The sequence below is a fragment of the Pinus tabuliformis genome, chromosome 3_1 (genome assembly GCF_031772625.1).
Source record: "Pinus tabuliformis cultivar Carrire ecotype Pingquan chromosome 3_1, CPIR1, whole genome shotgun sequence".
Classification (NCBI taxonomy): domain Eukaryota; kingdom Viridiplantae; phylum Streptophyta; class Pinopsida; order Pinales; family Pinaceae; genus Pinus; species Pinus tabuliformis.
Window position 1 is genome coordinate 926,778,599 of NC_142301.1, and position 22,910 is coordinate 926,801,508.

General features: G+C 37.7%; 1 protein-coding gene across 3 annotated transcripts in view; it reads left to right on the forward strand.

The window, feature by feature from the left end:
* The window catches only part of LOC149190779 (uncharacterized), a 325,562-nt gene that overhangs the window by 280,908 nt on the left and 21,744 nt on the right, over positions 1-22,910 (forward strand). For all 3 annotated transcript variants that reach the window (XM_089413441.1, XM_089413442.1, XM_089413440.1), the window contains one exon: positions 10,419-10,511. In XM_089413441.1, the coding sequence (XP_089269567.1) occupies positions 10,419-10,511 (93 nt within the window). The remainder of the gene's footprint in view (positions 1-10,418; positions 10,512-22,910) is intronic.

The following is a 22,910-nucleotide window of genomic DNA, read 5'->3' on the forward strand; positions in this document are numbered from 1 at the left end:
AATCAATTATTAATGCCTTTAAGGAAAAGTATGGAGATAAGAGAGAAGAGAGACATCTCGTAAAAGCTATCAATGTCATAAAAAAGAGAGAAAACGAGACGGTTGAAGAGTTCAACAAGAGATTTAATGGTATTATAATTTATTAAAGAAATATCTACAGATTATAAGCCTCCTGATAAATCTCTTCTAGATTTTTATATTGATGCCTTAAATCCTGATATATCTTACGAATTGAGACGAGCTATGAATCGTGATTATAAAGTTGCTCAAACTTTAGCTATAGAGCTTGAAAAAGATAAGAAGGCATCTGGGAAGACTCGAATCCCAGGTTTTGATAGGGCTTCGACCAAATTGAAAGAACCTAAATAAAAAGAGGTTAAAGAATCAGATGATGACCCTATACAAAAATTACTGCAAAAACTTGAAAGCATGGAGCTTAACCAAGTGAAATTAATCTCTAACCATGCTAAGGAAATAAGTACTTTGCAGTGTAGGTTGATCCAAATGGAAAGAGCTCAAACCCATAATTTTCAACCTAGGATTAACAATAATAACCCAAGCAATAATACTTGGTAGACAAGAAGCCAATCTAGTGAGCAGAGGCCTCCCAATCTGCTTGAATCTGCTAATCGAGTGAATGAGGCTCTACTTTACTGCAAGACATGTAATGCTTTTCATGAAGAGGCTACTTGCCATGTTGTCAAAAGAATCATAGATAGTAGAATGGCAAGAACAAATAATCAAGTCAATGTTGTTGGTAAAGAATATCATTTGTCTTAGGAAAATTGGGCAAAAGTTAAAGAGCACAGTCAAGAAATTAGACCTTTTACATCTTCCTATAGTACCAATAACTTTGACCATGAGAAGGATATGCAACTAAATCAAGTACAGGTAATCAAGAATATGGAAGACAACCAGACTCAGCTCATTAAGAACCTGGAACTTGACGCTAGATTAACAGAAGATGACGCCAGGTAAATGAGTTCTATGCAAAATAAGTTGCTGGCCATAGAAGAAAAACATATCAAGGAAATGAAGATCATGGAAATTAATCACTTTGATCGCATAGCCACCATAGTAGAAAAGTGTGTTCAGAAGATGGAGGCTATGAGGATCGATATGCAAAATTATCATGAGAAAGAGATAAACTATATGCAAAATTGCTTTATGGCCATGAAAGCGAAGAATGATAAAATTATAAAGGACATGGAAGTTAGTCAAATATCTCTTCGGAACAGATTAGAGATAATGGAAGTAAATCATTCTAATAAGATGTCCATTATTCATAATCATATGATTGCAATGGAAGCAAAGCACACTCGGGAAATGAAAACTATGGAGGCCAATCATATCACTCTGCAAGACAGATTCGTGAAAACCGAGCTCAATCAAGCGAAATTAATAGTAAGGCATGCCAAAGAAATGAGTTCAATACATAAGAGGTTGGAAGAAAGGAAATCACAGGTACAAAAGTTTCAGTCTGATCCAGATGATAAATGTTAGAAAATCAAGGAGATTTCAATAGATCATAACTATCCTGATCCCTTAAAGTAGGTCCCGTTTTGTTGTGAATATCCTGAGAAAGAGGCTGACCCCATTAACGAAGATTTAGCTGAGCATGACATGATCAAAGAAGAAATTGAAAAGGATCAAGTTATAACTCATAACACTTGTGAAATTGATCCATCATTTATCATAGAACAGATGCAAAATGAAGAGAGGCATGTCACAAATATCATAAATACTTCGTCTAAAAGTTCTCAAGTAGAATGTTCCACATCATCAGCGATACAACTTCCCACGAAGAAAACCCTGAAGCGAAAAAGAAAAAGAATAAAGGAAGTGGTTTGATGCATCTGATGGCCCGAGCAACTCGATTTTTGGATAAGACAAAGTCCTACCATATGCAGGATTGGACATGGCACATCCGAAAAACAACCCATAGATTTGCCTGAAAGCAGACAAATGCTCAGTATGCACTATATTGAACACATCTAATGCCACAAGGCATCCTTTGTATTGTATCTCTAACTTTACACCCTGTTATTTCGCATTTTCACTTTGTAGTTAGATTAAATTTATATTTTCATGTTAGTAGAATAGTTAATGAATGAAGAGCTTCTATTTTCATGTGCTTAATGTTATATGATGAATTTTGGATGGATGTTACTTATATAATCTTGTGTGTTGCTTGGATGCAGATTCTGGATTCTCACATTCCTCCGATGAAGCAACATGTCCCCAAGTAGAGCCAGATGTTGACCACTCTGTGTCAATGACCCCATAGCAGTACACCCCTTTTGTCGCAAAAATGATCCATTGTGTTCGAGTGTCCGTGCCATTCATACTTCTATTAGAATATATCTCTATTTAGTAATGCTCAGTCTTTTAGATGTTTCTATTCTTATTCTTTTAGCAGTTTCTTAGATGAAACTGTTTGTTCGATATTCTACATAGAAACCTGATGTTTCTATTCTTGTAAATATCTTTGTATTATCATTGAGCTGTTTGCTCCATGTGAATCAATTCATTGAACATTCTTTTATGGTATCAGAGCGAGGTTAAGAGATTCTTCTTGAATCAGTAATTCTCTTTGCATTGTAATCTCTTGATTCCTTTCTAAGGTCGAGCCCTCTGTAAGCCAGGCAGCCTTCACTGAGTCTTAGCCTCGGCTTTGCTCGCTGTGATAAAAGCTTACAGTCGTCCATCTCGATACAGAATTGGATTCTTCTCTTGCATGATCAGTTTACTAAGGAAATAACTTTGTGGCGGCGACTGTTTTCGTGGAAGCGGATTTTTTTTTTGGCTGGCCAGTTTGCTTGGAATATTGAATCCAGCCATTTTCTTCGACCACATCGTGGAATCCCTCAGCAATCGTCAGCAATCGTGATCCAGGTGTTTTCTCTCGGTTTATAACTTATTTGTTTTTTAAAAATCAGAGTCGTGGTCTGAAAATTTGATCTGCGGGCAACTGTCTATTTTTTTTTTTTTCAATCGCTGTGCAAACAAGTGATATACGGTTATGATATTCTCAAACGCTGTCAAACTTGTGATATACGCTTTGAAACCCGAGGATATTTGAAACCCGTGGATGGTATTACAGTCAAAACCCGTGGATATTTTGAAACCCTGTAATTCGCGTGGATATACGCGTGTGCTCTGATCTGAAACCCTGTAATTCGTGTGGATATAAGCGTGTGCTATGATCTGCAAACCCGTGGCTCTGATCTGAAACCCGTGGTTCATTGTAACCTGTGCAAACGCCGTTATATTGCCTCAGTCAAACTCTGATCTGAAACCCGTGCCTTTTAACCTGATACGTAACCTGTTGTAATACGTCATACGTAACCTGTCATCCGCGTGTTATAAAAATACGTGGTTCATTGTAAACGCTGAGACGGCACCATAACCCGTGTTTATAAAACACAAAAATACGTGGTTCATTGTAAACGCTGAGACGGCACCATAACCCGTGTTTATAAAACACATATGCGTGGTTATATTCACCTGTGGGTTTGTCATATATAAAATAGCTGAGACGGAACGTGCATAACTCACGTGGTTCTTTTCTCAAAAACATATGACCTGTAGCTGAGATGTTGTGTGGGCCATTTTGAAACCTGAGACGTGTATATATATATATATATATCCGTGGTGTTTGCTGACAGTGGGTTACCATTCAGCAGAAGTGTGAATCTGAGACAGCATATGTGGGTCCATTTTTTCATCATTTATATTTGCTGTATTTGTGGTTCTGGTTGCCGGCAGTGGGTTATCAATCAGCGGAATTTTTTTTTTCTTGTGATCCTGGCAGTCTTCATTACAAACTCAGACCTGTGACATCTGCATACTCTTATGGTAGACCTGCATTTTCTTGTGGAAAACTGTATTCTCAGAACTATATGAGCAGTATTACTATTGTTTTAGACAGCTGACAGTCTGTTCTTTAAATCTTCACCAGCATAAGCAGTCAGCTACATTGTTGTTGTGTGTCTTATTTTTTCTCTTTGTGAAAATGGCCACTCTTACCAATCTGATGTTAGAAGGAAATCAACGGTTTAATGGCAGCAACTATAACATTTGGAAACAAAGACTGCTGACCATTTTTGAGTACAGGCGTCTTGATCAACTCATTTTGGGCAAAGAGCTTCGTCCAGGTACAGCCGGGACCGATCAAGATAAATTTGATGATCGAAATCGAGAGGCTGTTATGCTTCTCAAGCTCTCTGTCGCTGATGATCAGTTACCACAGATCCCTTCTGGCAAGACAGCTGCTGAAATCTGGCAACAGTTGAAAGAATTGCATGAGACATCTGATAAAAGCAGAGCTTTTTTTCTCAAAAATCAGTTGTTCTCCATCATGATGGATGAACATATGTCTTTACAGGAACATCTCAACAAAATTAAAGACATTCGAGATCAGCTCGACGCCATTGGTCGGACCATGGAGGAAGAAGATATGGTAGTCATTACCCTGAAGAGTCTACCAAAATCTTATGAACACTTCATTGAAACACTCAACATTACAACCACAAATGTTGATCTGAAGTTTTCAGATTTATGTACCAAACTTCTGCAGCAAGATAGGTGGAAACAACAGTTTGGTAGTGGTACTGCATCAGTGCCCTTGGAGAATGCATTTGCTGCAAAATATCAGTCCTCTCAGTCTTTTCAGCAGAGAGGATCATCTCAGTCTTTTGATCCTAATAGGAAGAAAAGTGTACAGTGTAATTACTGTCACAAGTTCGGTCACATGAAGAAAGACTGCAGGCAGAGGATTGCTGCTGAACAAAAGAAACAGGGAGCGTCACATCAGACAACGAATGTTGCAAAACATTCCGAGCAGACAGATTCGGCCTTTTACGCCTTTATGGCTAAAAGGTCTTCAGAACATGTTCCTTCCTCTGCATGGTACATTGATTCTGGTGCATCACGCCACTTCTCTCACAGGCGTGACTGGTTTATTGACTTTTCACTTTTCAGTGATTCAGTTGTATTTGGTGGAGGTGAAAAGTACACTGTTGCTGGCAGGGGTACAGTTCAAATTCAGTCTGGTGGACGCACGCTCATATTTCTAAATGTATACTATGTTCCTGGTATGGAGATTAATCTGCTCTCTGTCAGTCAGATTATGAGGAATTCTCCTCAGCTTGATGTTGTGTTCAGTGCACACAAGTGTTCCATCATTGACAGGGAGACCAGTCTGACAGTTGCTACTGGCCTCGAGGACCATGGCCTATACAGGCTACTTGACACCGGTGACTTTCCAGAAGTGGCACTAGCAGCTCGTGTCTCTCCCATCAGTACTCTATGGCATCAACGATATGGGCATCTCAATATGCAGTATCTCTCTCAGCTCTCTAGGGAGGGACTTGTGTCAGGATTACCTGATATTCAGACTCAGCAGTTGGGGGTATGCAGCGCCTGTCAAGCAGGAAAGCAACATCGGTCGTCATTCAAAAATGGCGAATCTTGGCGCGCATCCCAGGTACTTCAGTTACTTCATGCTGATATTTGTGGTCCTATGAATACAGCTTCTATAACTGCTTGCAAATACTTTTTACTTATTGTAGATGACTTCAGTCGAAAGATGTGGGTGTATTTTTTAAAAAATAAATCTAATGCTCTTAGTACCTTTCAGAAGTTTAAAACTTTAGTTGAAAAAGAATCTGGTTGTAATATCATGACCCTTAGGACCGACAATGGGGGGGAATTTTGTTCCTCAGCTTTTGCCAACTTCTGTGATATTCATGGCATCAAACGTCAATTCACCACACCTTACACTCCCCAGCAGAACAGTGTTGTCGAGCGTCGCAATCGCACGGTTGTTGAAATGGCTCGTTCCATGTTACAACACCGGAGTGTTCCAAACAAATTCTGGGCTGAAGCAGTATTTACTGCTGTTTACCTTCTTAACCGATCCCCTACTCAGGCTGTTAAAGGGAAGACTCCTGAAGAAGTGTGGTCTGGTCGTAAGCCTAAGATCAGTCATCTCAAAGTTTTTGGCTCAGTTGCATATGTTTGGGTTCCATCTGCTAAGCGATCTAAGTTGGATTCCAAAAGTCAGAAACTCATGATGACAGGTTACAGTGATCATCACAAGGCTTATAGGCTGATAGATATAGCCACTGGTCGACTTAGCTTCAGTCGAGATGTAGTATTTGATGAAGACAGAGGATTCTTTCAGTCTTCTTCTTCTGAGCAGCGTTCTGAGGATCCGCCTCACAGTGTTCTTCTTCCAGTCAGTCCATCTGATGGGAGGGATGATGTAGAATCAAGATTTGATACTACTCTATCTGAGCTTCCTCCAGAAGCTAATCCCCCTCTTGCTGTCCCTATTGATCTTGAGCCTGCCTCTCTTCCTCCTGATATTGGTCCCTCTAATCCTGATATTGGTTCTTCTTCTCTTTGGCCAAAATGGTGGGCTAAAACCATAGGTGATCTCCGGGATAATGAGCTCCTTGAAGGTAGAACTTCTAGGCATAAGAACAGACAATAGTCTACAGTCAATTTTGCTCTTATGGCTAACCTTCACAGTACTTTTGAGCCTCAAACATACTCAGAAGCTAAGGGTATATCTGAGTGGGAACAGGCTATGAAAGCAGAATTTCAGAGTCTTCAGAAGAATCACACATGGACTCTTTCTGATCTTCCTGCAGACAAAAAACCCATAGGCTGCAAATGGGTGTATAAAGTCAAATACAAAGCTGATGGAACCTTAGACAAGTATAAAGCTCGGCTTGTGGCTCGAGGATTTTCACAGCAGGAAGGCATCGACTATGAGGAGACTTTTGCTCCTACAGCCAAGATGAGTACTATCAGGCTTGTGCTTGCCCTAGCAGCTCAGTTCAATTGGAAAGTTCATCAGATGGATGTCAAAAGTGCTTTCCTAAATGGTGATCTCCAAGAAGAAGTCTACATGACGCAGCCTCCAGGATTCAAGGTTGCTGGTCAAGAACAGAAAGTGTGTCGGTTAGTTAAAGCCATCTATGGATTGAAACAAGCTCCTCGGGCTTGGTACATAAAAATTGATCAGTATCTGACAGATCAAGGTTTTCAGCGGAGTCCATCTGATTCAAACCTGTATATCAAGCATACTGATGATGATATCTTGTTTGTAGTTGTCTATGTGGATGATCTTATCATTACTGGCAGCTCTGCACATTTGATCCATGGGATCAAACAAGATCTATGCAAAACTTTTGAGATGACAGACTTGGGACTTCTTCATTACTGTCTGGGGGTTGAAGTGTGGCAGACTGAAAATCAGATCTTTCTTTCTCAGTCCAAGTATGCCAAAAATCTTGTGGAAAGGTTCAGAATGCAGGATTGCAAACCGGCCACGACTCCTATGGAACCAGGGCTCAAACTTTCAGCACAGTCATCATCTCCTCTTGTGGATGAAACTTTATTCAGGCAATTAGTGGGCAGTCTCATCTATCTTACTGCTACCAGACCTGACATCAGTTTTGCAGTAAGCTACATTTCTCGCTTTATGTCAGCTCCTAAAGCTGATCATTGGATAGCAGCAAAGCGGGTGCTACGATATGTGCGTGGTACTTCTGATTATGGCCTCTTATATACTCACAGCTCCACTCCTATTCTCAGTGGCTACACTGACTCTGACTGGGCCGGTTCGGTTGATGACCGTAAATCTACAGCTGGGTATGTGTTTAGTCTAGGATCTGGAGCTGTTACTTGGACTAGTAAGAAGCAACAGGTAGTGGCTCTCTCCTCAACAGAAGCAGAGTATCGGGGAGCAGTTAAGGCCGCCTGTGAGGCAGTTTGGCTTCGTCGTATGCTTGCAGATATGCATGTTTTTCAGACAGGGCCTACTTCTTTGTTTTGTGATAATCAGGGAGTGCTCAAACTTGCCAAGAATCCTGTCTTTCATGAACGAACAAAGCATGTGGAAACTCACTGCCACTACATTCGACAGCTGGTTGAAGACGGCTCAGTTCAGTTGCACTATGTTCCCACCACAGAGCAGCCCGCCGATATTTTTACCAAGCCTCTTGGTCCTGATAAATTTGTAAAATTTCGCGGGTCTATTGGTGTTGTAAATAGATTGAGCATTAAGGGAGGGTATTAGAATATATCTCTATTTAGTAATGCTCAGTCTTTTAGATGTTTCTATTCTTATTCTTTTAGCAGTTTCTTAGATGAAACTGTTTGTTCAATATTCTACATAGAAACCTGATGTTTCTATTCTTGTAAATATCTTTGTATTATCATTGAGCTGTTTGCTCCATGTGAATCAATTCATTGAACATTCTTTTAACTTCATCATCAACCGACAATTTTAGGAATATGTCAATCCATTTTGTATATGTAAAATGTACATAATCTCAGTATGACCGCGTCTGTATGTAACAACCTAGGTAAACCTATGGTTTTGGTGACGATCTCCATTCTAGGAGATTTTTTGTCTCACTAGTTCATCTGTGTCTCTATGTACAAATGATCGGCAGAGCTTTTCCCTCCACTCTTACACCAAAGATGGAATGGATTTTGTCGCTAAGTTCTTAGGTGAGTCTTAGTGTTTTAGATCGAGTCTATGCAAAAGTGATTTGGGAATAATCCTAGCTAATTGGCTACATTATTTTTATTATAGGTTACTTGGTCTACTGGATTATATTTTGTGTCGCATAAATGGGGTTTTTTTTAGGGTCTATAATGAACGGGTTTTCCCTCTTTATGAATTAAAATGTAAAATCTTGTTGTAAAAAATATTTAGTGCATGGTCCTTCATAATTAGACACCATGGCTAAGTATTAGAGGGTTGGAAAAATAATTAATCCCTTCATAAGTCAATTAATTAAATTTTACTGGCCAAATAAAATTAAAAATCCTAAGCCAGAAATTTAATTAATTTTATGTCATAGGTAAATTTAATTTTTCCAAAGGCAAAATTCGCAGGTCTTAAAAAAATAATTTTTTAAAAGTCCCGGGCCAAGGGAATATTGAAAATTTTAAGAAATCTTGGACCTTGGTAGTTAAGTCAGAGTCAGTTTTTTGAGGTAATTAACTTAAAATTATTATTTTTGAGTTAATTAAAAATGAATTAAATGAAAAATTTGAAATTTCTCAAAAATAAATAATTTCGACGAACGAGATTTAAAGATAATCAAATAATTTTCAACGGTCGAGATTACTTTGACAAGGATCAAACAAACTAGCCATTGGAGAATTTATCTATAAATTAGAGGTCTGTGGCGTTGTATTATTAATATCATTATTAGTTTGTGGTTATTATAAAATTTTGGCATATTAGTGATCTTTCTTTAAGAGCATATATCTTGTAGTCATCTTGGTTGTCTTGTGTATCTTTTGGCTCTTGAGATATTTGGCACATTGTCTTGTATAAGATTGTCTCTTTATTTCATTAAGTACTCTTGTCCTAAATTTAATCAATACTAAGTACTTGAGCCTTAAACGATCTTACCTCAAGACTACTCACTCATCCCTTTGCTAATTGCATATTGCATCTCTTTTCATCATAATAACATTTTCCTTAGCAGTAGTTGTCCATCCTGTACTTGGTCCTAAATTTCTTAGCAAGATAGTTGACTCTACAAGGCACTTGTATCAATTGTCTAAATCAAATCATTTAATTCTTGCTAAATCTAAAGAAGTATTTGGTTGCTCAACTATGTCTCCCAGACCGGTTTGTTCCCAATTGGTCCTTCTTCATTTCATTTCTGTAGGGTCTACCCCCCTTAGTCTGTTGTAGGGAGACAACTTAAACGGAGAAATTGGGGATTAGGGTGATAGCCCCCGATCTAAGCTGTTGTCGCGGTGCCTAGTCATTCTGTGCAACAACATACCCGATATGAATAATCTAACTGGGTGCCTTTTCATTAAAATCACGTCTTTTCATAAACGTGACCTTTCATTATTTTATTGTTTTTATTATTTTATTATGATTATCTTTATATATGTAACAATTAACTTCAAATCTACTTAAATACATTAGAACTGTACTTTGTCAGATATTTTTATAGATTCTGTTTTCCTTATCATGTTTACACCATCCATCAATTCCTTATGTTGCTTTTTATTTTTTGGCTGCAAATATGGAACCAAGGAATGATCAACACAGAATGGATGTACACCTATGCTTTGGTATATAATTATAACTATTATGGTTTCCAATTTCTATGTAAGCACATTCATAGGATCAAGATGCTTGACTTGTGTTTCAATTAATCAGAATTAGGGTGAACAGTCCTCAAATGTTTTCTTTGATATTTGTACATACTACATAACTGTCCATTTGTACACTAGACTTGCACATTCAACATGCTAATGTAATATTAAGAGCAATATGATAGTATTTTCATTGTCACATCTTAAATGCTTTTTTTTCGTATCATGTATAAAAGTGTTTTTTTTACATTTTCTATTTATTTTCACAGCCCATCACTTTTGCTCTCGTGTACGTTGGAACTACTATCAAGGACCTCTCTTATGTCACCCATGGATGGAAGGACATTTCCTTGGCTCATTGGGTAAGTAAATATCTCTTAAGGCTCATAAACGAACAGGGTACTTTTGATATAAGAGTTTTGTAGGATTTTAGAAAAAGCAAAAAGACTACTAATTTTTTGTAAGATCCTTTCTCTTTATGTAGTTAATATGCTGATCATAGAAATATGTAAATATGGTAATTTCCTTGAACAATGTTCATGTTCTTTTGGGTATGATGGATTGTCTTTGTTTATGCAATCTACCAAGATTACAAGGCTGAGAACTAGTGAGCTGTCATGTATTATACCTTAAAAGGATTCTTTATCCCTGATCATTCTCTGCTAATTTCCTTCAAAACTGATCATGGGGTATGTGGCTGATTGTTGTCCACTGTGTTCAATAGTCTTATAGAACCAGAATACTGTGCGACATATGGTTTATGGGTTCTTTAACTTATTTTTCCTTTTTTCAGTCTACATCAAAGTTGATGTGTTTTTGTTCTTTTCTGGGCACTTGATCATGCCATTCACAATATTAATCTTTTAGATCTAACTGCACATCTATTTCATTTTCATATTGTGTTTGCATCTTTTTCCAATAATATCCATCTTCATTCTCTCTTATCCATAGTTCTTTATGATTTATTAAAGCTTTAAATTCTACTATGAAGTTAGGATCCACAGAGAGGGTTTGTAGCCAATATCCAGAGTTTGAGAAGTTACCATAACCTCCAAAATATTTTGTGCCATGACCTTTATTTTTCATATAATTGTAAAGCAGGTCTAGATGAGCTAAATTTTGACATGAAACTTGTTTTATTTCTCTTCTAAATTGCTTTTGCATCGCTTCAATGTTGATTTGGGGTAGCATCGGATGTGCTCTAGCTACGAAAATTGGTGGAGAGGCTAAAGCACATGAGATCTCCAATATCTAGAAATGGTTTGGGCAGATTCTAAATAGTTTGGGAGAAATTAAAATAATTAATATTTTTAATGGAGTCCCTAAGTCTAAACTTAGGGAAAATAAAATATTAATGTGAATTAATATAAAATTGTGTTAGAAGGGTCCAAAAGTCATAGATCAAGCCATAATTAATCTTAGCCGTTGATTAGGGACTTAATCTTTTCCGTTGATGTGTCATCGAGAAAAGTATAAGAGGAGGCTTGAGGGTCACTTGGAGGACACACTGAGGGAGACCAATCAGTTCAATTTCTGGGGCCGGGTTAGCTGAAAAATTCGAACTAATGGTCTAGTGAGTAGTAAGGAGGCAGCAAGTACGAAATAGAGAGAATGGATCAGCCACTAGAGACCAGCGTTGAGGCAGGAGAAGCAGACGCAGGGCATTTTAGGCAGACGCAGAGGTAGTAGGACACTGCGCAGTCACTAGAGGACTTGCGTGGGTGACGTAGAGAGGCCCAGGGCTGACGCAGAGTGTCTAGGAGCCATGCAGAGGTCAGCCAAGCTGACGCTGGGACTAGGAGAAGTGCTGGAGAATTTTTCTCTCTGTGGGTAAGCCAGCTTGGCACCTTGTTGTATTGAAAAATTGCTGAATAATAAAATCCTCCCTTGCTGCACCGGTTTTCCCACATTGGGTTTTTTCCGGGGACTATTGTCCAAAATATCTGTGTCAATGTGTTGATTCTGGTACATGTGTTTGTTTTTGTATTATGGTGTGATATTTGCAACATAATTTATTTTATTGCTTGTTGAAGGAATTTCATAAATAACTTATTGAAGAATAAGTAGGAAAAGTAAATTAGATGTTGTAGTGATAGAATTTTCACATTCAACTGGAGGTTGGAGCAGAGATATGTAGCTTCTGCAAGTTAGGTAACTTCTTTTTCCAACAAAAATGGTAGTTCCAGAAAGATAAATTTCACAGGCTATAAGTTTTTGGATATTTCTGGAGCATATAGTATATAATAAATGAAATTGAAGTCACACTGATTTTCTATCAAATGGTGCTAGCCTGGCTTCAATTCGAGCTCTTTGTTAAACATGATGGCTTTGGTAATTAAAATGTCTGAATACCCCTAGGCAGGGTGTCCAAACCTCTTTTGTAACACCACTCGTATTGAGGTTTATTTATACCAGATAGACATGCTAGTACCATAGATATTGATAGTCTGAAACGATGGCAGAAAGGAGGCTGAAACAACATAAATTAAAAGAGATATTCCTGTCATGCACATATTTTCTTTGGAATTTTTGAGGAATGGTTTTTAATGCAAATTTAGAAAATTCCATCTCAACTTTGATGTTTCTTGAATCTATCTCCTGTGAAAATATTTTTGACATGCACATATTTCCTTTGGAATTTTTGAGGAATGGTTTTTAATGCAAATTTAGAAAATTCCATCTCAACTTTGATGTTTCCTAAATCTATTTCCTGTGAAATTTCAGCTTTATGGTTAAATCTAAAATATAAGTTATAGTGGTATATATTTATGTTATGTTCAAACAAGTAACCGTTGTGGGGCAGCTCAATTTAGGGTGGCCGTGAAAATGAAGTGTTATGTGTGAGGAGGTTCGAGGTTCAAATCCCTCCAATTCACCTGTGCCTGTGGAAGGGGAATACATAGGCACCTAGAGGTTATAGTGGTAGTAGTTGGAATTGACCCGTGTAAACACACACGCACACACACACAGAAGGAAACACATGAAAATAAACACCAAACAAATTTACTTCAATGCAATGATGTTTCATTCCTTAAGGCACACTTCTCAAGCATATAATAGATTTGAAAAACACTTATAACATATTGGAACAACAATTGCCTTTTTAGTTTTTATATCTTTGCTAAGTTGTTTAACAAGAGCTGCTATGACAAATCAATATGCATAATCAGTGCTAGAAACTGCTCAACCATGGAGATATCATAAGCTGAAACTCAAATCTGTGCGTACAAAAAATTTAAACAACAGAAAATCTTCATATCATATATCTTGTTAAATTGAAGTACAAGTACATACCACAGTTTAGTACAAGCTTGTACAAGACATTCTCTCCAAACACCAGTTAGGGAATCCATAAGAAAATCATAGCCATCAACTCCTCCTAACCAGTGTTGCAGGAAACACCCCCCCGCGGCTCCAAAGCCTGATCTACGTCCCATAAGGAAACGTGGCCGATTCGCCCTCTGAAACGCGGCTTCGAAAAACCGAAACGCAGATTGGGCTAGGCCGGGTGATTCCTGGCTTGTGGGAACTGTGCGGCTTGATTTGCGTTTCCTTATGCAGGATCCGCGTTTTGGAGGGCAGATCAGCCCGTGGATCCGCTGCCGATCGGGGTCGCTTTCGGGTGGATCTTGACCGCTTCCGTGGGCCCGTCGGCTGGTTCCACCATGTGGCCCACTTCAACTATTTTATTTTTATTTTTTTTGGCTTAAGTTGGGTTGGGGGGTGGGTTAGTGTTGGGTTAGGGATGGAATGAAAAGGATAAAAGTCCTTTTCACTTCTTATTTGCTGACAGTTATGTTTTTGGAGAGCTTGGATAAGAGATGAGAAGGAGAGGAGAAGACAACGTGGAGAAGAGAGAGTTGAGGAGAGGTTGGAGGAGTGTGGGAAGAGCGAGGAGCATTGAAGGAGGAGCTTGGAGGAGTAAAGAAGGGCTTCCATCTACAAGAGCTAAAGAGGTAAGTGAAAACCCCAAACTCCCTCATTTTTTTTGTCATTGTTTTTTGTATTTGCTCTCCTCCCTCTCCTACTCTTTCCCTTTCTTCTTGTTCACCTATTTGCAGGTTGTCTACCACTTATATTCATATTCCAAGTTGGTGTTTTTTTGGCTTATATGTATCATTCCACTTTTGGTTTTCATGATGGCAAGGGGGAGTAGGAATAGAAGGGAAGAAGAAGAAAGTAGTAGTGCCCATATGAGTGACCCAATGTATGATGAGGAGGAAGGGTTTGAAGAGGAAGGGGATAAACTTGATGGGTGTTAGCGCTTGAAATTTCACCTCAGGCTGAGAAAGGTAAACCTCAAGGCAACATCAAACCATTTAGCCTCGTAGCTAGCCCTACGGGGCAGGAGAAGGCTCTCTCCGGTCTATCTCGTAAAATCTTCAATGGATGAGATGACCAATAAGGTAACACTGATATTAGGCTAGTAAACTGATTAAAAAGGTTGATTTGGGGTTTTTTTGGGTTTTTGGTGGCAAATTGAGGAATTGCAATTTTGGGTGCGGGGATTTGACACAGTTTCTGCAGGGGGTTCTTTGGGGCGAGGTAGGAGACCGTATTGATGCCTTTGATTGAGGTGGATGGTCAGGAATGAAAGGTGAGGAGCTAAAGAGAGCAAACAATAACTTTGAATTCTCTTTAGACAGAAGAAAACATTGAAATTAAACAAACTTAAAAGCAGAGCATGGCAGGCATGAATTCTTACTTTAACACTTCATTTGTTTAATATGCAGAAGGAAAGAAAGGAGATGAATCACATAACACACTTACAAGAACATTAAGAAGCACTCCATCAATACATGAAACCACAAGAATCCCAAAAAGGACTGCAAAACCCTGGTCTTCCTTAGCCAAAAATTGCAGAGATACAAGTGAAATAATACAATGATAGCTTCTCCCTCAAGAGTCCAACCTTCCAACCTCTGAAAATGATTAAGAAAATACATAATATAGGCAAGCCAACCTCTTCCCTTGCCTCTAGGGGTCGAGCTCACTATCCTAGGAGCTGTTTCAACCACTTCTAAACTAAGCACTACAAACTAGGCAGTCAAAACAACTTGCCTCTATAAGCTAGGAAACCAATTCATTCATTTAATTTTCACCTTTTTCATGAATGAATCTTCTAGAAGATGTACATAAGAGTAAAAGTGTCATAAAACTACATTAATTACATCAAATAGCCTAATAATCCACCCCAAAAAGTCAAACAGGGTCAAACTGCGTTTTTCTGAGCTGTACAGTGAAATTTGGAGAAGACGGGTTGCGCGCCTCTGCCTGACGGGTCGCGCGCCTTTGGGACCACATTTGGGGCACTTCCCGGTGTCCAAATTGAGCAAGAGTAGGTTTGTTGGAAAGGTTTGTGAGTCTACTTTCCAACCCAACTGGAATTTATGAATTTGGTAGTCATTTGCTCCTCCAAAATTGCAATCTCCCAAGACTGCTTTCTGCAACTCAAAAATGTGGCAGAAAATCATTTTTTGCTTGTTTTTTGACTTTCTGGAGGCCCAAAACTTCATAAAATCTCAAGTCCATTGATGAGAATATGTAACTTCTCATGACAAATCTGGAAATGCTGAGTTTTTGCAAAATGGAGTTGCCATGATGAAGGGTCGCGCGGGGGGTGAGACTCGTTAATGGAGAAAACCTGTAAATGGCACAAAAAATTCACAATTGACAAAATTTTCTCCAAATTTCTTGAAATTTGGGCTGAGAGTCCCCAATAAAGTACCATGCTCATTCAAAGAGGCTTTGGCCAAAATTTGGAGTGGACCGGGCCTTTTCCGTCGTTTTAGTGCTTTGGCCAACCTTCTTAGATCCGACGATTGTAATTTTGACATTTCTCTAAAACCATGACACCTGTGCAAAAAGTAAAGGAGGTTTTTCTTCTTTGGCATATTTTGGACAAAAACCTCTCAGTTTTCCAAAATTCATCTTTGATTGCTCTGGAACATCATTTGAGTGCGACTTGTCCCGATGTGTGAAACAAGGAATTTTGTCGAAATGGAGCGAAATGAAGGGGATAAGAGGCTTCTAAATTCTTGGGGAAATTTTTGGGAGTGGGGAGGGATGTTAGGAAGCAGGGGAAAGTGGAATCTCAGAGATTGAGTGAGGGGAAGGGGTCCAAAAGGGCAAAACACAGGCCAAACCTAGAAAATTGCCAGGTTGTAGCTAGAAACTAGGGTTTGTGCAAAAATGAGGAATTTGGCGGATCTAAGGGATGGGAAGTGTTTGATAAGGTACTTTAAGGATAGGGGAAGGTGTATGAACATCAGGAAACAAGTTTTGCCGATGATTTGACCGTCCAAGAGAAATTGGCTTCAAAACCCTAGGAGAGGAAAATGACCTTGCCTAGGTGCAACTGAAGCATGAACAAGATGTAAAATGACTCATTAGACATTGACATGATAGTGACAACCCTATGAATGATGATAGACTCAGCTGAATGATGACATAGACTGACATTTGGACAACTTTAGAAGGAGTGAAAACAAACCCTAGACCTAATGCCTAGTGACCAAATTTTGCTTGAAAACTCTTTGAAATGACAAAATTTGACCTTGACACTCTGAGACCACTTTGTAAGAGCATATTTAATCACTGGAGGAAGGCTGGAAAGACTGACACTAACAATGGGAACATTGAAACACTAGAGGGGAAAGCTGCATTGACACCCTTGTGGAACTATGTGACCAAATTTGAAGGGGAAAAATGTGGTGGAAGCTACAAGTTTTTGTGCCCTCGTGGTTATCATGGAGGAAAATCATATAGTGGTTCATATACCCGTGTGAGGGGGCATCTTTGTGGGGTGATGGACAATGATGAGAAAAAGGGTGCCGTGGGGATAACAATCTGCCCAAAGGTTTCAGTTGAACAAAGAAGAAAATACATCCAAATAGAGGAGGTTGCACAACAAAAAATAAGAAACAAAAAACTCAATCTAAATGAAGTACAACCTCTAGATTTGGTAGCTCATTTCCTCATGGTACTTTTGCAAGCTTTGGAGGTAAAAGAACAATAGGGCGTTTCCTGAATGTTGCTAGGAGGGATGATGTGGATGGAAAGATAGTCCGATTTCTTTGTGCTTGTGGTGTACCATTGAATGTGCTTTGCTCTCCCTATTGGCATGAAATGGTAAAGGCCATCAATGAAGCCCCAAAAGGATACAAGGCCCCCAACTATGAGAAAGCTAGAATAGTGTTATTAGAAAGAGAAAAGGCAAAGGTTCAGAGAGCTTTGACACGTTTTACAAATGAGTGGGTGGATTGTGGGGTATCCATTGTATCAAATGGGTGGACAAATATTAGAAACTAGCATTTGATAAATGTTCTTGGTGTTTTTGCTAGTGATGCAGTATTTATTACATGTCATGTCTCCTCCTCCATCAGTGCAACATCACAAAACATTGCAGATCTCCTATTGCAATCAATCAAAGATGTTGGTCCTATTAATGTGGTTCAAGTGATCATAGGTAATGCAACAAATTGTAAGGCAGAAGGAAAGTTATTGAACCTACTCATCCACACATCTTTTGGTCTGGGTGCTTGGTGCACACATTGAACCTTTTGATGCATGATATTGTGAAGCATAAAGAATGCGGGTGGATTAATGAGCTTTATAATAGTGGGAAGCAACTCATTAAATTTATCACAAGGCATACAAGGGTAAACTGCTTCTATGGCACTTATTCCAAGTTGCAGTTGCTTAAACTTGCAAAAACAAGATTTGCAAGTTATTACCTCACATTCAGGCGATTAGTGAAGGTGAGACAAGCTTTAACTAATATGGTGACCTATGAATCATGGGAAGAAATTAACACTGATATAGATGGTGCTAATATAGCCAATGACACTATTCTTGACATGTTCTTTTGGTCACAGGTTAAATATGTTTTACAATTCACCAAACCAATTTATTACATGATCAAGTTTGCAGATTCAGATCAACCAATAATTGGGGAGTTGTATGAGCAAACAGATAGAATGTTGGGGCAGATTAAAGACATTGTTGAGCCTAGAGATATCACCTTGTACAATTATATTTGTGTAGAGGTGGAAAAATGATGGTATATGCTAAATGTTCGATTGCATGCATTAGCATATGTTTTAACACCTAAATACTATCATTCATCATGGCTTTCAACACCAGCACCTGGGGGGAGGGCAAAGGGGGAGCAGGAGATAACCACACCTAGATCTAGAGGTTCTAGAAAAATATATGATTGCATTGGATAAATTAGTCCCTGATAAATTAGGAGGAAGTTGCTATGGTACAGAAACAATTGAGCAACTATATGCTTCACATTGGTCCATTTGGGAGCATGCATGCAATTAGAGATTGAGAGACTTTTTATTCTCTTGAGTGGTGGAACATGCATGGAGGTGCTACTCTACTTCTACAGACTTTGGCATTGCGAGTGCTATCATAGGTGGTAAATACTTCTTCTGTAGAGAGGTGTTGGAGCTCTTATTCTTTCATCCATAGTGTTAAAAGGAACAGGTTGAGTTTAGATCGGGCAGAGAGCTTGGTTTATGTTCATTACAACTTGTGATTGTTGTCCCATTACTGTGATGATGCAAAGACTAATAAAGACCTTAAGGTTTGGGACAAGAATCTAGAGGAGCCCAATTTGGAGGATGGAGTGTTGCGATTAGAGCAATTAGAGGATGCTCTTATCTAGGATGATGATGATCGAGTTGAGATGCCACCCCCATCTGGTCCCTTGGTTCCTAGGTTCCATGGTTCAACACCAACAACAGGGGCTTCATCTTCATCAATTTCAGTGCCACAACTTCCACAACCACCATCTTCTTCATTGCCACTACGTGGAGGCCCACCGCCATGGACTCTTCGTGGTGGAAGGAGAGATTAGTTGATATATTCACAATTTACTACTTGTGTCATAGATTAGACTTGTAGGCTTGTTGCAAATTTGAACATTTTTTGTCTTGGTGGTGGCCAAGTGGTCTATTTTGTAAACATTATTATTTGAATTTTGGACATGACTAATGTTGACAGTTGCTCACTTGCTAGATAATATGCTTTATGTTTTATAATATGCTTAAATGTTTTATGTTTTATAATATGCTTAAAAATTTGATGTATATTTGTAATTGCTAGAATATAGATGGTTGATGCTCGAATAATTAATCATTGATGTACAATGGAATGATGGATGCCATATCTATCTTGATTTATGTAAAAATATGCATGTTTTGATGTCTTCTACAACTAATTTGGTATTCGGGATGTTTGTTTTGAATATAAATGCAAAAAATATTTAAAAGAAAGTGTATATATATATATATATATATATATATATATATATATATATATATATATATATATATAGTAGACACTTCTGAGATGCTTCACTTCCTAGATTTTTAGAAAATGATGCTTCCACGTCCCCACTTCCAAAAAACGTCCCCACTTCGCCCCCGCTTCGTGCAATGTTGCTCCTAATTAAGAATCACCTCCAATCAAAGCTGGTCACTCCAACAATGATTGACAAGAAGTTAGCATATATATCGACACTTCTTTAGCACCTCCACTTGCATCACGCAAGTGTACAGGATAGTCTCCCTCAATCCTATCCACATGGAGCACTCCAAGTAGCACTGATGGTTTTGTTATTGCTCAGGTTCTTCCTAAAGCAAAAGTCCCAATCTCCCCAAGGGGATAACCTAGGGATACTAACAAGACCCATTGACACCTTGACGACCCTGCCCCTCACGTCAACTTGAAATCTTCCTATCCTAAGGGGTGTTTCCTTATGTTTGATCTGTAACTTGGAGCTTGTTGTAGGTATGAATGATGATATGTCTAAAATGAGATGCTGATGTTTTCCTTAGGTTGTGGGATGATGACAACCTTTTTTTTGAATTTTATGAATACATCAACCATCAATTGAAATCACACCATAGATAAAGTATTTTCATTCAATCGATGATTCAAGGAACAAGCTCAAGTGGTGCAAGTTAACATTTTGTTTTTTGAACAAGAAATGGCTCACAGAATGGGTGTTGGTGCTATAGTCCTCAAATATATCGATGCAAGGCCAATAAAACAGAGTGATATTCTTGAATGTTATTTTCTGTGCATTATAACAGTTAGGTGGGTGAATGGTTGGCTTTGGGATTTTCCCTATGTAATTTTCCTATGGGATTAATTGGCCCAAGTGACGAAGTAGCTTATTGATCCCTGTAGGCTATAGTCCTTGATACAGGAGAAAGCCCCAAAATACCCAATGTTTGGGCAAGTTTGGGGTAGCTAGGGCTAAAAATCCCAAAGTTGGGGTTTGATGTGAACCTCACTCAATTAATTAAGGAGAAAAATCCCTTCAAGGAAATTTATAGATACAAGAGGGTTGGATTCATTTAACGCATCATTGGATTGGATCATTTATCTCTTTTTTTCTTTGTGCTTGAGGCTCTGGGGGTTTTAAGACCCCATTTTTCTCCTTGGACTAGCTTTGGTGGAGGTGATCCCACCCTACCTAGTTACTTTTTATTTTTATTTTTCTGCTTGTTCTGGCACAGGGAATTATCTAAGAAGCAACGAAGCAATTTGTGGGATAATCTGTGGCAAGCAACCAACCACCTTGAAGCTGGATGAATTACTCTAAGGTTAAATTTTGGAACAGAACGAATTTCTTGTCCAAACCTTTGCAAGATCACCCTGTGGTAGAAGGGAGAACTATCAGAGGCGGACCAAAATGTTCTTGAAGTTAAATGTAACCTTTCTGAGGGTGGATTTGTATGACAAGTTTCAACAATTACCATTCTGTGGCCATCTGAGTTGTGTACAGTGAAAATAATAGGTTTGAGTCCTCACTAAACCTTGATAGAGGTCTGGAGCAGATTGAAGAATCTTAAGGGAAAACTCTATGCAAATTTATCATGAGATAAGAGCAAATTATCTGTAGAAAGCTGAGGCAATTTCCTAAGCAACCCTTGAAGTCATTCGGACAACTGGACATAGCTTGCATCAGAACTGAAGTAACTAGGGATCTCTTTCTAAATACGGAGGGTTATTTGAATTTGAGGTTCACAGTCTTGAAGAGGGCTCAGAGCAATCATTTGAGGCATTACAAATTTTGGTCCAGAAAATGAAGAAGACTCGGAATTCTCCGTGTAAACCAGAGACGCTCAACATAAATCGGGAGTGCTTCTGAAGGAATCCGGAGTTAGAAAGAATTTGATTGGAAAGGGGTTTTCTCCTGTCTAAGGATTATTCTAGGGCAATTCAGACTTGGTTAGATACATTGGTAATTCATTTGTATTCTATTGGAATTGTGAATCTAAAGGTTATTGGTACTGTTGAATTGTTGAAAGAATAACTTCGGCGTAAATCACATGTAGACAAACATTTGTCGACGCGTTTCGAACCAACTAGTGTGGTTCATCGTCAGGACAAGTTGAAGAAACAGATCCAGCTTAGCATGATAAATAGTCTGAGCAGAGTCTCCAACGGCTAAATAGACTAACGGCTAATTTTGACCTTAGGACCCAGGTCTAATTATTTTAATATTATTATTATTTTTATTATTATTTATCTTAATATTATTTATGGAAATAAGTTAAATTAGGTAAAAATACATAACTAAATTAATATTAATGGTTGGTTTAAAAAGAAATTTAGTTATTTATTTAAATTAATTATATATATATATATATATATATATATATATATATATATATATATATATATATATATATATCTATTTATATATATATATATATTTATATTTATATATATTTTAATTAAAGTTATAATATTAGGTTAATAAGATAATGGTTAGGATTAATAGGTAAAATAATTTCAATGGTTAGTTAAAAAAATATAAAAAATAAATAAATAAAATAAAATAAAAAAATAAATAAAATAATAATAATAATAATAATATATTTATTTAAATTAATTCATCATATATATATATATATATATTAAAATCATAATAATAGGTTGAGAATTTTCATTTATTAATTTAATAATAATTTATAATGGTTAGTTTAAAAAGTGATTTAATAGTTATTTATTAATAATCAAATATATATATATATATATATATATATATATATATATATATAATAAAAATTATAAAGTTAGGATAAAATACTATATAAATAAATAGAATAATTCAAAGGTTAGCTTAAAAGGTAATTTATTTATTTAATTAAATTATTTATTAAATATTGTTAATGTTGCATATATACATATATATTCTAAAAAAAAAAGAAGAAAAAAAAGGAGGGGGTAGAAAAAGTGCTGGAGTCCAACACCTATTGATTTTCCAGCCATCATCTCTATTGAGGTTGCTCGGCTTCTTTTCAATCTCAATAGCTTCCCTCAATTTACGATGGTGGAACTGAGCAACTTTGGCAACTATTATGGATCACAGAAGCCTCAATTCAACTGTTGAATTGTATTGAATTGGTTGTTGAAGAAAGCATTATTATTTATTGAACTGCTATTTCATTTTATGAATAAGAATTTTTGTTGAAACCCTAAATGTAATAAGCAGCCCTAGGATACAACTGGAAGCATTCTTTGGCAAGAGCATGTAGATTCTCAGCAGACGCTGGAAGAGAAACAAGTGAAAACTATTGCAAGATTGCAGTATTGGAACAAATTGGCTCTTACAAAATTAGAGTAGTTGGACAGAAAAGTTTTAGAATTTAAGGAAAATGCAGAGGATCAAGCTCTTGAACCTGATGATAAGAGCACACAACAAAAAGCAGGTATAAGGAAATGGAACGATT